This window comes from Peromyscus eremicus, chromosome 16_21 (assembly GCF_949786415.1).
Source record: "Peromyscus eremicus chromosome 16_21, PerEre_H2_v1, whole genome shotgun sequence".
Taxonomy (NCBI): Eukaryota; Metazoa; Chordata; class Mammalia; order Rodentia; family Cricetidae; genus Peromyscus; species Peromyscus eremicus.
In genome coordinates, this window is record NC_081432.1 from 32881412 (window position 1) to 32897561 (window position 16150).

The 16150-nt window shown below is 44.6% G+C and overlaps 1 protein-coding gene across 4 annotated transcripts in view; it reads right to left on the reverse strand.

Moving 5' to 3' along the window:
* Positions 1–4879: 4879 nt before the first annotated feature.
* Il1rl2 (interleukin 1 receptor like 2) overlaps positions 4880–16150 on the reverse strand; it is a 49322-nt gene continuing 38051 nt past the window's right edge. For all 4 annotated transcript variants that reach the window (XM_059281645.1, XM_059281646.1, XM_059281644.1 and 1 more), the window contains 3 exons: positions 15718–15861; positions 9128–9289; positions 4880–6714 (listed from right to left, as the gene is read on the reverse strand). In XM_059281645.1, the coding sequence (XP_059137628.1) occupies positions 6296–6714; positions 9128–9289; positions 15718–15861 (725 nt within the window). In that variant the 3' untranslated portion in view covers positions 4880–6295. The remainder of the gene's footprint in view (positions 6715–9127; positions 9290–15717; positions 15862–16150) is intronic.

Below are 16150 nucleotides of genomic sequence, written 5' to 3' on the forward strand. Positions count from 1 at the left end.
ACAGAGCCCATAAGCTCCCATGCAGAACACATTGTCTCCAAGGTCAGGAACATACCTCCCCCAGTGCCGTGTGTGTGTGTGTGTGTGTGTGTGTGTGTGTGTGTGTGTGTGTGTGTGTATGCAAGAAAGAAAGAAAGATAGACAGACTGACAGACTGACTGACTGACTGACTGACTGACTGACTTTAAGAAACTAGCAGAAGGTCTAAGATTTCCTAAAGCCATGCCTACTAGGTGGCTCAATTCCCCTTATGCAATTATTGCTTTCCCTAACCTTCAAAGTTCTATCAGGCATATCTAATCGATCTCTGAGTGACGCATTTGCCATGCCATACCGTATTTCCCGTATTGCTCAGGCCCGTCACTAAATGAGGAAAGTCAGGGAGGCTAGTCAGCATCTCAGCAGTCCTCATCTCCTCCCCCTCTTCACCTCCCCTTCCCCAGCCTGCCCCCACCCGCTCCCCCACTCGTGTTCGTGAAGGTGGTGGGGTTTACCCTGAAGACTCCCAGGAGGAAATAGGTCCTTAGGCAATAGGTGAACTTCAGTTGTCTTCACGCCCCATGTTAAAGGTTTGTCTCAGATATGTATCCTAGGAACTTGTGCCAAGAGACCAAGAATTGATACACAGTCTCATTCACTGACCCTGTTTATCTTTAAAAAAAAAATCCTTAGCACCCTGGAAGAATGCATTTATGAAACATAAGACACATTCAAGGCATTCTTGGACCTAAATATTAAATCCCATGTGTACAAGTACTACAAGTTTGTTCACCACTGGGCAAGACCACACAGACCAAAACTCTGTAAACTCCCCAAGCTGTGAGCAAATGAAGAGAAATCAGAGGCCACCCTGCATGCTTCTGGAATTCGGTTTCCAGATTTTTACAGTAGGAGCCACACGGTTCTGTAGCAGCAAAAGCAAATGTTGAAGTTAAAAGACGTGTTGAGATTCAAACAGCAAAGTCAGGAACGCTGAGGAAGGTAAACAGGAATGCTTGCAGCCGAGCCTGAGGCAGCCACGCTGACCACACGAGAGAAAGAACAAGATTGTTGGCAAAATAACAAGGTCCATCTTGGCAGGCTCTGGCTGACCCTCACTGAGCCCCCATGAGGAACATGCATAGAGTGTCTTCACAGCTGCAACAGAGAAAAGCCTCCACCGAGTCCAGGATGGAGATCACTCCAGATTACCCTGTGGAATGGGCACCCAAGGGAAATTGTAGTTATCTTGGTAGCTGATAGGAGTTAGCTGTTAATTCTCCATGTCCAGAACAGGCAGTGGTCTCTGGTAAAGTACCAGCTGGTCAGGTAAAGGTGAGAACAAAGAAAGCATGGCTTAATTAACATCTAGAACACCTAGCTGAGATCAAGAAAGAATGAATAAAGGTGACCATGACATAGGAATAGTCCATGATTGGGCAAAAAGTGTGTGGTCATCTCCCTGTGTAGGCCATAGGGGCATGCAAAGAATATGTAGGCCTCTCATTGGCTCCATCTATGGTACACCAGAGAATTAACCAATCTTGATAGAAATCACATCAATCATTACCAATCTGACAGGAGTCCTACTAAAAAAAAAAAAACAACCCTTGGGCAAAGAGCTTGATGGTAGCTCGCTCAGGACCCTTCCCACTCTTGAAGCCCCAGTCTTTCCTGCCCTCTTCTTAGGAAAACAGCTTGTGCTTGCTCACTACTCCATTTTCATTGTCTTTGTTTCTCATCTGTATAAAGTAACAAACTTGAGAGTCGCTGTCTCAGGTTGACTTTTGGTGACCATTGATTTTTTTTCCAGCACCTTACTCTCTGGATCAAGTCCAGAGGTCAAGGGAGGCCCCATCACTCTCAGAGATCTGCATAATTCCAACCAGCAGCCCATGTCATGGGACCAGCCTACCTTCTGAGGGATCTAACCTAGTCAATGGTTCTCTGCTGCAGGGTGCCAGGGATCTCCAATTACTCACTTCACTTCTCTGGGCCTCAGATTTCTTCCAGGAGAAATGAGAACAGCTGGAACAGGGGGTGAGTGTTCTTATCTTTTTCCTGCCTGGTACACACAGTCATGGGTACGAACAGATGAGGCCAAGATTCTGGACACACCAGGAGGCACCACGATAGCCATCTTTATCTGTGGTCTCGTATTCTAAGGTTTTAGCTACTCAGTCAATTGAGGCATGGTATCTTCACATGGACACAGATTGACAAGAGCCTTTAAAATGGTAAGCTGTTCCGTGAAGAGACAGAGAATCCGTGTTCACATACATTTTATGACAGTCTATATCACTAGAAATGTTTGATTTTGTTCTCACTATTGTTTACTGTTTCTAAAGTATACATTCAATATATATTTATATATTAAATATGTAAATGTTCCTACGTGTATGAAAAAAATGTGGCATATACTGAGTTCAGCACTATCCAATTTGAGGCACCCACTGGGATTCTTGGACCAACTCCACTGCAGATAATGGGGGATGCTGTACCCCAGTAGACTTGAAACTCATTTGTGACACACTAGTCGGGGAGCTCTAGGCTAGATGACTCATCAAACATGACTAAACTTCGAGGCTGCTTTCTTCCAATTAATTCTTAGGAAGACTCTAAATGACTCACTTCCTGATCACTGGCCTATCACACAGAATTCTGTAAAAAATTGTACCATTACCTGTTTTATAAATACAATAGCAAAGGAAAGTTTGGGGTGTGGATCCCATGGGCCTGCTGTAAATCTCACTGAAAGGCTGTAAGAAGCCCACCACCTTCAGCAAGTATAGTCAAGAGGGTCTGCACATGGTCACCATGGCTTTCATCAAATGATCAACGCGGAGTCACCGTCAAAGAGAGTGGGGCTTCCTGATGTAGAATGTGCCTTCTCCATCTTTAAAATAGGGGTCTGTGTTTTCACAATTCCCACATCAAAGCAACGGCCTACAAACAAAAATGTATTCAACTCTAGAGCACGTGCCAGATGTTCAAACATATGAGGTGGCAATTCCTTTGAGCAACGGAGCTTTTGTGTTTCATTAAAATATTCTTTAATAAAAATATCAATGTGCTGATGTAACACATTCATGTTTTAGCACCCATAATACAGCTTTTTTAATTTTAAGCAAAAGGAAAATCAAGGCATGTTGTTGGCAAGATGAAAGCTTTCTGACTGAAAAAGAAAATTAAGGTTAAAAGAATTTGTTAGGATTGGCCTCACAGAAGTCAGGGAGTTTCAGAAAACAGTTTCTTCAGATGAGTTAGACATATATATATATATGTCCCATAAACGAATGAAATAAACAAATAACCTCTAGAAAATACATTTCCTAAAATGTGTGGGCAAGGGTGTGTCAAGCAGCCTCACAGAGAAGACACAGGGCAAAGTCTCCCTGCCTGACACAGTCTCAGCCACTCCTCCCTGAATCTTTCAGAGGGAAATAACCAGGGAAGTAAGAGTCTAAATCTAAATGGGGCGAGATGTCCCCCAAGTCTTCATCAAAGAACCAGTTGTGGATCATTCATCCCAAAATGTCTAGATTGCACGGACTGGAAATCATCCAGACAGATACATTACCACCTGTGCCTAGAGGTACCCCCTGGTGTGTCCAGGACTCACTAGGCACGGTGTCCTGGGCTCCACACAAGAAAGGCTGAGTCCCATTAGTCAGCCCCATTTCTAGGTTCCTCCAGTCCTGCTGGCAATTTCCAGGAATCAAGCAGAAGCAAAGACCCATGGAGGGTGAGGGAGACAGAATGAAGAACCAGTTAGCGACATCTCTTGGAAGCACTGAATACCTTACTGTACTTGAACCAGCAAAAACCTCTGTAGGAAGTTAAGATTCCCATGGTGCAAAGAGAAGCCGAAGCGCAAAATATTACAAGCGTGTGACTAGAGGGACCCGTAGTGAGCTCATCTCTCTGAGAGCATCCAGAAACATCCATGCTCCTCTCAGAGCCCCTTTGAGGAAGGAAACAAAATGTAAAGAGGAAGAAAAGGAAAAGAAAGACAGTCTAGCCATAATGAATGAAACAGAAACTGGGTCTCAGGGCTGAACCTTGAGAGCACTTGAGGACACTGTGGTGTATGGAAGAAGTCAGTCATCAAATGAGAAATGCCTCATGATGTCTCTCCTCCTTGAAGTTCCTAGAATAGTCAGATTCCCAGGGATGGGAGGCGGAAAGGTGATTTCCTGGGACTGGGGAGGACGGAAGTAGTTATTAATTGAGAACAGAGTTTCAGTTTGCTATGATGAAAAGGATTTGGAGGAGGATGGTGACAATGAATATACTTAATGGCCTTGAGTAGCAACTCAACTTAAAAATGACTAGTGGTAAATGTCTTACCATAATTAGTTTTTTAATGAAGAATATTAAAGTAAAGTGAGATCCAGTGTTAAGTCATGAGCGCCACGGTGCCAGTCTGCTTTGGTGAATCCTCACAGTAGAGAGAGGGACTTCACATGAGGCCTTCCTCTCCCTGCTCTCCCTTGTTCTCCCTCTCCTCCCAAGCTATCCCACCCTGCCTGTGGCCAGGAAGCCCCTCCCACTTGCTCCTCAATAAGGGTCACTTATCAGTCCCCAGTGTTTTGTTATGCGGTTATCTCCTCCAAACTTCTGAAACTTCCCTTCTGGATTAGATTGCTCAGTCTTCAGGAATCCGAGGAAAAGAGTCTCAAGACCCTGCTCCACAGCCGGAGAAGCAGAAACAGCTGCTGGGAGAGAACACAGTGGCTGTGGCGAATGCTTCGCAGCAACTCAGCTGTCACCGTGCTCGGCGACATGGGCTCCTCCATGATGCAGTTGTCTTTGAGGTATCCATGCTCTTGTAACTAACTCCTCTGTAACACAATCCTTCAAAGGTCTTATTAAATAAAAAAACCTGGAGCCAGATATGGAGATTAAAATCAGAGAGATCAGAGGAATAGGAAAAGCCACAGCTAACCTCACCTCACCAACTCCACAGCTTCCAAAGAGACCTACTTCCTGTCTACCCCTGCCTATATGCCTTTCTGTTCTGTCAACTCATTTTCTCTCCACCCAGCTATATCACTTCCTCTTCCAGCCCAGTTTGTCACTTCCTGTCTGTCTGTACAGACCTCCAGACCTTTATGGTTAACTAGTGTCGGAATTTAAGGCGTGTGCCACTATACCTGGCTCTGTTCCCAGTGTGGCCTTGATCTCATAGAGATCCAGAGGGATCCCTGCCTCCTGAGTGATAGGATTAAAGGCATGTGCTATCATTGCCTGACTTCTATGTTTAATATAGTGGCTGGCTTTTTCCTCTGATACTCAGATAAACTTTATTGGGGGACACAGATAAAATATCACCACACTCTTCACCCATATTCCTTCAAGAAGCCCCAATAAAATCCCTGGTTCATTAATCTAGACTTATATGGAATTGTTTTCATGCTTTGTGTCCAGTGCCTGACCTAGAATACGTGGACGTTTGTTCATGCTTCCCCAAGCAGTCACACATGTGTTAACCACAACGTGATAGAGTTGGATTGGAGCTGATTTTTTTCTAGGTTGGGCCTTGGAAAATAGTGGTTGGCAGCTCTGGTTAGCATTAAAAGACTGGACAAACTATGCAGTCATAAAGTGCCCTATAATAAAGGACGCACTTACTAAACCAAAAGCTCACATAGATTTACTGGGGTTAGAATTGCATCACCACAGAGCTGTAATTCGTATCTCTCAAATGTTCCTCAGAATTCTGGAAGGCAAAGCATCTTTGAAGAGTAGAAATTTTCTTTTTTAATTCGTTTTGACAGATTATCTTTCAAAGCTTGGAGTCCATTGTTCCAGGTGACATTGAAGTGGCTTCCAGGGGCATCATACGAGCTATGGTTAGCTATCTAACTTCAGTGGAAGAGTGGAGGAAATTCAGATGCAATCTACACTGCCTGGGGACCAAAGCCTGGTAGAAACTAGACAAGCACAGATACTGTGCTGCTGTCTTTGCTGGCTTTCCCCAAGGCTGCCCACTTGGTATCCTCAGGCTGCCTAACCTCTCATCCCCGACATGGACCAAGCATCCTTGCCACCTGATCTGTCATTTTGACCATCCACTGTATCCCACTGGCATGGAGACCCAGTGTCATAGATACCCCATGCTCAGGAGAGAATATGGGTGTTCAAGAGCCATGAAGCAAACAGGAGTACTAAAGAATCAGGTCTGACTACAAGCATCCCAAAAAATCCAACAAGGACAAGAACAAAGTCACTCACAGCACCAAAGAGCAAGCTGCAGGGGTAGACAACCCCAAGAGGATGTAGCTGTGAGTCACCACACACCGACCACTCTCTGTCAGAGAGTTATGAGCTCTGTGGCAGCATCCCATTTGCCTGATGTGCAGCTGCAGGGTGTGTGCCTCAGCAGCTGGACTGGGGAAGATGGTGGATACCTTCTGGCTGGCATACGGTATCTTACTTTCTTCCAGAACTTGGTCTTGGCGCACTGTGACTGCTCTGTCAAGTCCCCGTTCCATTGGATGGCCCCATGCTTCTGTCGGATGTACTGAATAGACTCCGGCATGATGCTATAGTCCTTGATTTTCTCCAGCTCAATCAGGATGACCTTCATGCCATCCTGGATGAGGGCATTGTAGACAGCGATTTGTTCTTCTGACATGTTCTTTAGAAAGCCGAAGCTGGATGATTCTGGTGCCACGAGGACAATCAGTCTCCTACACAGTTTAATGTTTTCATCAATGACGTTGGCCACAGCTGGAATGGAGAAGAAAGATTCAGAAGACCAAGCATAAAAACAGCAAGGCTGTAACACTACCAGAAATAGGAGAAATGAGCACAGGGAAAGGGAAGGGACTTTCAAGTAGACAAGACTGAGGTACAGGTGGATTAACATTCAATATCAACTGTTCTGTGCAGGGTTTGTGCTCCAGTCCACTGGAGTCTCAGTCACCTCTCATTTGTGTCCTTTGGTGGTTACATATGTCCTGTTATCTATTGTTATGTCTCTTTCCCCAAGACTATCTTGTTGGACTGTATTCCTATAGTAGCAGACATCCTCATGTATGCTCTATAATAAGCATATTTTAAAACCTATTTTTAAAGATCAGGGAACCTTTCTCCATGTTCTTTATAGTTAGTTAAATGATCAGGGTTAATATCACTAATTTTGAAGCCAAAGAGCACACCATGATGGTTTCTTGGGGAGGAGAGGGAAGAGCCCACCAAATATTAACTTTACACATTCTGTGTGGCCTGTGGTTGCCTCCTGTGAGGTGTAAGAAGACAGTGTCATCTCTAAGGACAGATTCTTTTTCAGTTGGCTTATTTTTGTATTTCTACTGTATAAACAGCCCAGTATCTAGAGATTGCCAATACATATTCTTTAAATAACATTAAAAAATATTTTTCCTGGTGAGAAGAAAGGGGTTCTTATTTCAGTATTCAACTACTTTACTGTGTGGCCTACCAAGACAGACAGCAAAGAGGACAAGGGGAGGATTTTCTGTAGGATGAGCCCTGTGAGGGCATTTACCCAGGTCAGTCTCTCAGATACGCCAGGAAAACATTCTCATCCCTATTTCATCCATGCAAACCCTGGTGTTCATGAACTGCCCTAAACCACACACCTAGTAAAACAAAAGTAAACAAAAAATTATCCATCTTATTTAGACAGAGGATGCTGTATATATAGTTTGAATATGAAATGTCCCCCACTGGGCTCTTCTGTTTGAACACTGGTGCCCAGATGGTGGCGCTGTTTGGGATGATAATGGAAACTTCAGGATGTGGACCCTTAATGGAGGAAGTCAATGGGGGTGGGCTTTGAGGTTTTATAGCCTGGCCCCACTTCTTGTTTTTTTTCTCTCTGTTTCCTATGCAAGTATGAAATATGATCAGTCGCTTCTTGACTGCCAGACTGGCCTCTCACTCCCACTGCCGTGCCTTCCTCACTAAGATGAACTGTAAACCCTTTTATCCCCTAACTCGCCCTTGGCAGGGTATTTTTATCATAGCCACAGACAAGTATCTTATTCAGGGGAAAAAATGCTATAAATTATGGCTTATAAAATCTGCTATGGGTGTTATTTTAACTAGGTAAAGATGTATTACATTGTTTATTCTGGGGAATATTACTTTAACTGTGTAAAGGTGTGTTACATTTGTTTCTGCTGCCTTTGTTAACAATGTAAAGATGTGTTACATTTGTTTAATTATCTAAAGATGTGTTGCTGTTTCACCTTGCCTGCCTACAGCACCTGATTGGTCTAATAAAAAGCTGAATGGCCAATAGCTAGGCAGGAGAGGGATAGGCAGGGCTGGAGGGCAGAGAGAATAAATACAAGAGAGAGAAGAGAAGGAGAAGAAGAGGAGGAAGAAGAAAGAGAAGGACTTGCCCAGGGTAGAAGCCAGGCAGCTGCCAGTTAGACATGGAAAGAACAGGAAAGTAAGACATACAGAAGGAAAGAAAGAAAGATAAAAAGCCCTGAGGCAAAATGTAGATGAAGGAAACAGGTTAAATTATAAGAGCTAGTGGGACAAGCATAAAATGAAGCCGAACATTCATAACTAATATTAAGTCTCCATGTCACGTTTTGGGAACTGGTTGGTGGCCCAAAAGAAAAATTCTGGTACAAAAATCAACTATAAACATCATGGTATTTCCATATTTGAACTAATAAGAAACTAGACCACAGTTATTCTCAGTGACAGTAAAGGGAATGACCACTGGGCTATTTCCAGCTTTTTCAGTTTTGACCAAGACTGCTGCTTATTCCCATGACTGAGTTAACTGTATCCCCATGCTAAGAGACTCGCATTACTGAAACCAGGATTCCCTAACACTGTGTTGTAGCAATAAGCCTAATGTAGCAAAGGAATAACTTCTGAATATAAGAGGTAGTGGGACTAGGAGGCGCTGTGCATAGACTTTTGAACGTGTCTGGGGACATTTGTAACATAAAAGAGAGGTAGGGAGAGGAGAGGATTGGAGAGGAAGGAAGAGGGGACGTTTCCTTTTTTGGTTTTGTTTAAGATAGGGTCTCTACATACAGCCCCAACTAGCCATGTGTTCCCATTTATCCTGGCTCAGCCTCCCCTGTGCTGGGACCACAGGCATGGCCCTCTTATTTTTTTCATTTGTTGTCCAATGTCCTCAGTTAAAACATACCTTGACCAGGGAATTCATCCCTGCCAAATATAAATAACTTATATCCACACTGCTTCTCCAGCACCTCAGGCAGGATCTTCAACACCAATATTTCCACATCATGGCCCTGACTTTTTCTTGGGCACTTGGGGTATAAGACGTAGGCATCATACAGTTTCTCATCTGAAAGAGAAAAGAGACGAGATCACAAAATGACTCTATCAGATCCCTCAAGTAAATAAAGTGAACCTTGGGTCACTGCTGTAATACACTTCATCTTGGGTTCAATAACCTCCATATGCCCCACCGGCATTCCATGCTACCATATTGCATTCTCACAGCTGACCCATAAGAGACATGTCTCATCCTCACTACAGGGGAATAAACTCTAGACCAAAGAGGTGGTGCCATTTCTGCCATTCCTAATTGACTTCTAAGTCTCCCACTGCTTGTGGTTGGGCTGAAAATGAGGCTTCGGAGCCTGGGACTCATTAACTGCGGATATGGACAATGGAGACCTGGACTAACCATGTCAAGCAAAATGGCACAATCACAATCTAGCACACCAGAAAATTCATCATAGACCGAACAAGCCTCAGTGGACTCCAAATCTGTCATGTATCACTGAAAAACCCAACACATGCAATAGCATATGGGGTCAATATGTTCATTGCGGACAAGTATTTCTTGGTCAACTATAAGACCCATCACTGTGCTCACCAGGGCAAATATGAACAATGCAGACCATCTAACTGTGCACACCACTCATGTACACAAAATAAAATGGTATGTGACATTTAAGATGTCAACAGCCAAAGGAACACAAAAAAGAAAAAAAAAATTCTCACTGACTGGCGTTCTTGATAGACAATATTCATAAAGGCTATGTAACAGCTCCTAGGTGTGAAACCGCAGGGAGAGCTGGGGAAGGGGGGAGGGGGGGAGGGGGGCGCAGATGAGGAGCTACGTGTAGATTAGTGAGAAGCCAGCACAGGTGTGTCTGCCTCCCTGCCCATTGTCATTCAAGGAAGCCGCTGTAGAGCTAAGTGGGACCTTGTAGAGGGGAAACCTCCATCAGTACTAACTGAACATCTCAAGAGAACTTGACTATGAGACCCAAGGTAGGGGGCGGGAAGGTCTAGGTCACAAGCTGATTCAGCTTGGGGATCATAAGCATGTACTAGAGGACTGATGTGTGTTTGGAGACAATCAAATCCAACACAGCTAAAGCTCCTGTGACATCTTCAAGGTCACCAGATAGAAATGCGGGAAATAGATAACTTTTTCTGTATAAAATTTAATGTTAAATATGACTTGCCAAAGTTCAAGTTTTAGGGGGTTGTTTTTTGTTGTTGTGGTGGTGGTGGTTTTGTTGGTTTGTTTGTTTGAGGGTGAAAGAAAAGAATAAAGAGAGAAACAGAGATCTCACAAGTTCTTATTTCTTGACTGTTTAAGAAGGAATTGAACCTTCCCATGTAAGGATTTAGAAGTGTTTAGACTTGCATCCCTTGGGATCTGTTGGCTGCTTGGTGCTCCATGTACCTCAGGGAGCATCCTCCTTGGAAAATGCAGTTCCCAGGTTGGTCCCCAAATGTATCACTCCCCAGCCTCAGCACAGCCCCTGGCGTCTCTTCTCATAGTTTCTCACTCTCCCTCCACTGGCTTTACTTAAACAACAAACAAAGGGAACCACACTTGCCAGATGTTTTCTCTTTTGACAGAATCCCAGTTCTCCTTTGAAACAAGGCATCTGGGGACACAAGTTCTCCTTGGTCTCCAGCGCACTGTCCTCGGAACAGATGGAGAGGGGACTAACTGGTGGCACAAAGTCTCATGTGTTTTGAAAACGCAAAACAAAGCAGGTCCCTAAATTTCATGTCCTTTCTTTTCTAAGTTTGTTTTCTTTCCATGCTGGAGACCAACCCCAGGGTGGCAAGCGTGCTTGACCACTGGGCTAGCAGCATCAACCCTCAGACCAAGATCTGGAGCAAAGGTATGATTTAGGGACTTGCTCTCCACATGCACTGGGTTTTCACCACTTTCAAAGACCCATTTGTAATCCACACCTGCCCTTTTGTTACAGCCCTCCGATTTTTAAAAATTATTATTATTTTATTTCATATGTGTGGGGCTTTCAGTTTGTGTTTGTGTATGCAGTGCCCAAGGAGGCCAGAAGAGGGCATCAAACCCCTGGATCTGAAAATTATAGACCATTGTCCCCTGAAGCGTGGGTTCCAGGAATCAAACCAGGACCTTTTGGAGGAGCAGTCACTGCTGTTAATCACTAAGCCATCTCTCCAACCCTGAGTTCCCTGATGTTTGAAGGACAGGATCAGACAGCAACACCAGGCACTTGCTGGCTAACTATGACAGATACCCTTGAATCCTACGATTCTGAGAAGGAAGCTGAGATCAACAGGGCTGCGTGATTTCTCAAAGGTATACAGAATTTTCTAAGCCCAAGCTGCCCATTTCCCCTTATGCAGCCAAACAAGACTTTGAATCAGAAAACCCAGGGCAGATTTCTTCATGCCTTGACCTCCCAGCTCCATCAGAGGTATATTCTCCAAGGAGAGAAACACTTCTGGTTGATCATGTTTTTTCAGAAATATGCCATCTCCCCACAAAGAAGTGATGTGTAACTCTACTCCTTCAGAATTGGGCAGTTTTTCAAAGCTGTGTGTGATAGACTACACACACACACACACACACACACACACACACACACACACACACACACATAAAACACCTCAGATCGAAAACAAGGCTTCCTCAGCCTATCTCTGGAAATCTAACATTATACTTCAAGGAAGCCCACCTTCGCCACCAAGAGACACTGACAAAAGATGCCCTTGTGGAAAGGCACTGAGGAAAAGGTGACTGCTAATCCTCCAGCTGAGGCCTCAGATACCCCACTGTGATCACCTGCAAGGCCTACAACACACACAAGCATAATGGATGGCCTTGTGCACAGTGAAGTTCCAAGGTGACTGGTTTCCCAACCATAGTTACAGGAATAGCAGGAGGAAAAAATAGCACAGGAGGAAACAGTGATGGAGAGCAGCAGATGATTTGAAGAATTACTAAAATTTCTGGTGGCTGATCTAAGGAGACTCTGCTGTACTAGCTGCTGTTCCCAATACCCACCTCTCTCAAAAGTGGAGGTGGCAATGTGTTTATGTCCTGGCCAAGCTCTTCTATTTTCTGAGGCTATTTAACCATTCCTTCAACTAAAAACAGCTTGTACACACCTCTGTTGCTGTTTGTAAAACCCAAACAAGATCATCTTTACAGGTTGATAGTTATGGAAAATCACCTAAAGTTTCTTCAGTTCTCATCTCTCTCTCTCTCAATTTGCTAAACTTTATGCCCGACAAACTCAGAGCAGTAGCAAAATCAAGCGGAGTTGATAGATGAAACTTGAATTTTAAAAGATACTCTATATAAGGGCCTTTACAGAGTAGCCTGAGGACTGCTGTGTCTACCCCCAGCATGCATAGAAAGCACTAGAAGGAAAGCCATGTAAAACACGCGATCACGTTTATTTTGGGAATACTGAAAGCCAGATCCCTTACAGAGTGCTAGCTCCTGTAAATGGGAACTCTCTGCAGGCACTGTCTTTGGAAATGAGCCCCAGAATGAGCGATGTTATTTCACAAACTACAGAAACACTTGTGGGAAAAGCCAGAATCAATTGAACTCAGTGTTAGGCAGGAAAGCAAATTTACCTTCAGAGACCAAGAGCTCCCCTCAGCTCTGCAGGTTGCTTATTCATTTTTTTTTTTTCCGGAGTTGAGGATTGAACCCAGGGCCTTGTGCTTGCTAGACAAGCGCTCTACCACTGAGCTAAACCTCCAGCCCCTGCAGGTTGCTTAGTTTACTTCTCAGCCCTTTATTTCCCTGTGCACCTGTGGGGTTGGTTCTCACCCCTCTATCCCCTGTGCACACTGCCCGTAGGTCTGGATGGAATCAAAGCAGGCATACACGTAGTTCTCAAACGACCCATCACTGACTGACCTTTCTAGTCTTGCAGATACCAGCACACCTAACAGGCCAGTTCCGAAAGCACCCATGACCACATAGAAATGCAGAACTCCCTGACTTCACCAGGTTTGTGGGTGGCTGTCACATTGTAACTCGTAGGTCAATTACCTTTACCTATTCGTGACAAAGCCTGACTAACCAGGTTACAGTAAACTTTGCCAAGAAGAACAATTTCTCCTCTACATCCATGTTTACTACACTGTATATGTTCCAGAACATTCTCTCAAGAGAATCCAAGCAGGATTTAGGATCAACCTCGGAGGCTCATCACTTGCTCACTTTAGAGCCCTTATTCAAAGTTCTAATACAGGGTGGTTTAAATAGAAGGAGATATGGGAAAATTGAAGCACACACTTCAAAATTTAAAAATAACAACAAAGAAAAACATGAGGCCCCCCTGGCTGGCTGTCAGCTCCAATATCCAAAGCCACCCCCCCCCCCCCCGCTGTGCAGAGTCTGGGCTGTGCTGATCTCGGGGAGGTGAGATCGTGATGTGTCATCTCTTGGGTTCCCCTGTTCTGCGGGGGTGAGTCATTCTTCCTCTGTCTCTTTCTGTCAAACTCAGTGTCTCTAGCAGGCAGCTTTGCCATGCTATCTGTACACTGTAAGTCAAGGCTGTAGTCACACTCCTGGGAGTTACGGTGAGTCAGAGGCACAAATACCAAGGGGCCAGAGGGGCCAGAGCTTCCAGAAAGACTACATGAAATAATGTCAAGCTCTCTGAGTCAAGCCAGAAAGAAGGCAAGCCACGCCTATCTGGGTCAGAAGAAACAAGTGGTGTGGGGCTGAGCCCTCTCCTCACAGAGACAGCCAAAGGGACAGTCACAGGGGACGGAGTCAAGAGGGCTTCTGTCCTAACCATGCCTTCCCTGAAGATCTACAGCGCTTCAAGCACCTCAAGTGGTATTGGGCTGGCCAGGCAATGGCCATGGCCGCATCTCATCATCACCACTGGGCTACACCCCAGGCTCTGGGTTACCAATTTTGAATTCTGATGTTGAGTTAAAGACAATCTGAATTACAGCAGCTGTGTTTTATCAAACATGTAGACAATAATTTTTGTGGTGGCTTTTACGCACGAACAGCTGCTTAGAATAAATGGCCTTTTTTGTATGTGGATTCTCCACTTGTGAGTGTGTTTAGACTCTGAGTTCCTCCACTCTCTTGCGCCTGTTCAAGAAAAATGTCTAGCCTAGGAAGGTATGCATTTATTCGTCTCCATGCACGACAGTTGTGTAGATGTCTTTTGCCTTTTTATTCATTTGTATAGGAAAATGGGGGACATCAAAGCAGATTAATTTGTTCTTTTTCAAGCTCTTACTAGATTACATTCATTCTGAGACTAACAAATTTTAATTCCATCATCTGACAACCAGAATGGAGAGAAATGCCAACTCTGGAACACGTGGAAACATTTCTGGGTCAAAAAAAAAAAAAAGAAGAAGAAAAAAGAAAGAAAGAAGAAAGAAAGAAAGAAAGAAAGAAAGAAAGAAAGAAAGAAAGAAAGAAAGAAAGAAAGAAAGAAAGAAAGAAAGAAAGAATGGTGGCCAAACACAGACACTAAGGGCGCAGAGCCGAACAAGGAAAGACAGTTCTTAACTTCGCCTTCTTCAACCTCAGCATGGTGACTCCTTCAGCAAGACTAAAGACTGGGTCTTTCCTTCCCCTTTATTCTTTTCCTCCTTCCCTTCCTTACCTCCTCCCTTCCTTCCTCTCCCTCTCTATGACCCTCCTTCTGTAGCTGAAAGAAAGAAGGAAATATCTTTCTAGTCTCACAATTGAGATGTAAGTTACTTCAGGTACCAAGCACAGGGTTTAGAGAAAGGAGATGGCCCCCTCTCTTACTGTTTATCCTGCTGAGCTTTGGGGGTGCAATGCACATCATGTCAGAGAGACTTTGCTCCTGCAGACATCTCCTTACTTCGCAGGCCCAGAAAAATGAACCCTTTCTCACACCTGTGCATCAAGAACCAGGACGGCCCACAGCCACCTACTGCTGCCACCTAGTGGCTGTTTCCTGGGAACTACCCGCCTTCTAGCTTATTTGGCAAAGGAGGCTAATAACCAGGCACAAGACCATTCCTCTGAAGCACATGAGGTTCTGCTGAGGCACTGTACACTAAACTTTCTAGCCAGAGGAAAGACTCGCTTGTAACAACATGAGAAGAGCATTTAAAGAGCTTCCACGGCTGGGCGGTGGTGGCGCACACCTTTAATCCCAGCACTCGGGAGGCAGAGCCAGGCGGATCTCTGTGAGTTCGAGGCCAGCGTGGTATACAGAGCGAGATCCAGGACAGGCACCAAAACTACATGGAGAAACCCTGTCTCAAAAAACAAAACAAAAAAATAAATAGAGAAAGGAAGGAAGGAAGGAAGGGAAGAAAGGAAAGAAAGAAAGAAAGAAAGAAAGAGCTTCCGCAGGTGAGCGGCAGCCATTTGTAGGCATTTTTTTTCAAAGACCACACATACTTACTGTGGTGATATTTTTAATTATGCTGAAATGTCTCTGTATTTAGCTCTGTGTTTCTTATTTAATAAGACTGTTTAGAAATTTGTCTACAACTTACCATCTGGAGCCTGGACAGCGCGGAAGGTGCTTCTGTACCAAAGCACAATGTCAATCTTACAACTGTTGTAGATGCACAGGACAGACACGACCAAAAGTAGGAAAGCCACAAGCCCTCCTATGAGGTAAGCCCGGAAATCTGGAACTGCAGATGAAAGGAAAAGTGAGCGTTAGAAGGTTGGTTTTACCCTCTAGGCATGCCGGGGCGGGGGCGGGGGGGGGGGGGCGGCGTGAGGACACTGATTGACCATGTCTCAAAGTTTCCTGGTGAGTATGGAAGTTAAATAGGTTCAGTTTGGACTGTGGAGTTTGGGATCAAATGAGTTCTTTGAAAACCCAGGAAGCCCTAGGTGCAGATGCAGAAGCACCAGGACTCCATTTGCATGAGGACTGTTTCAGAGCATGTGGGTCCAGGTGCCTTCGTGGGGTACAGT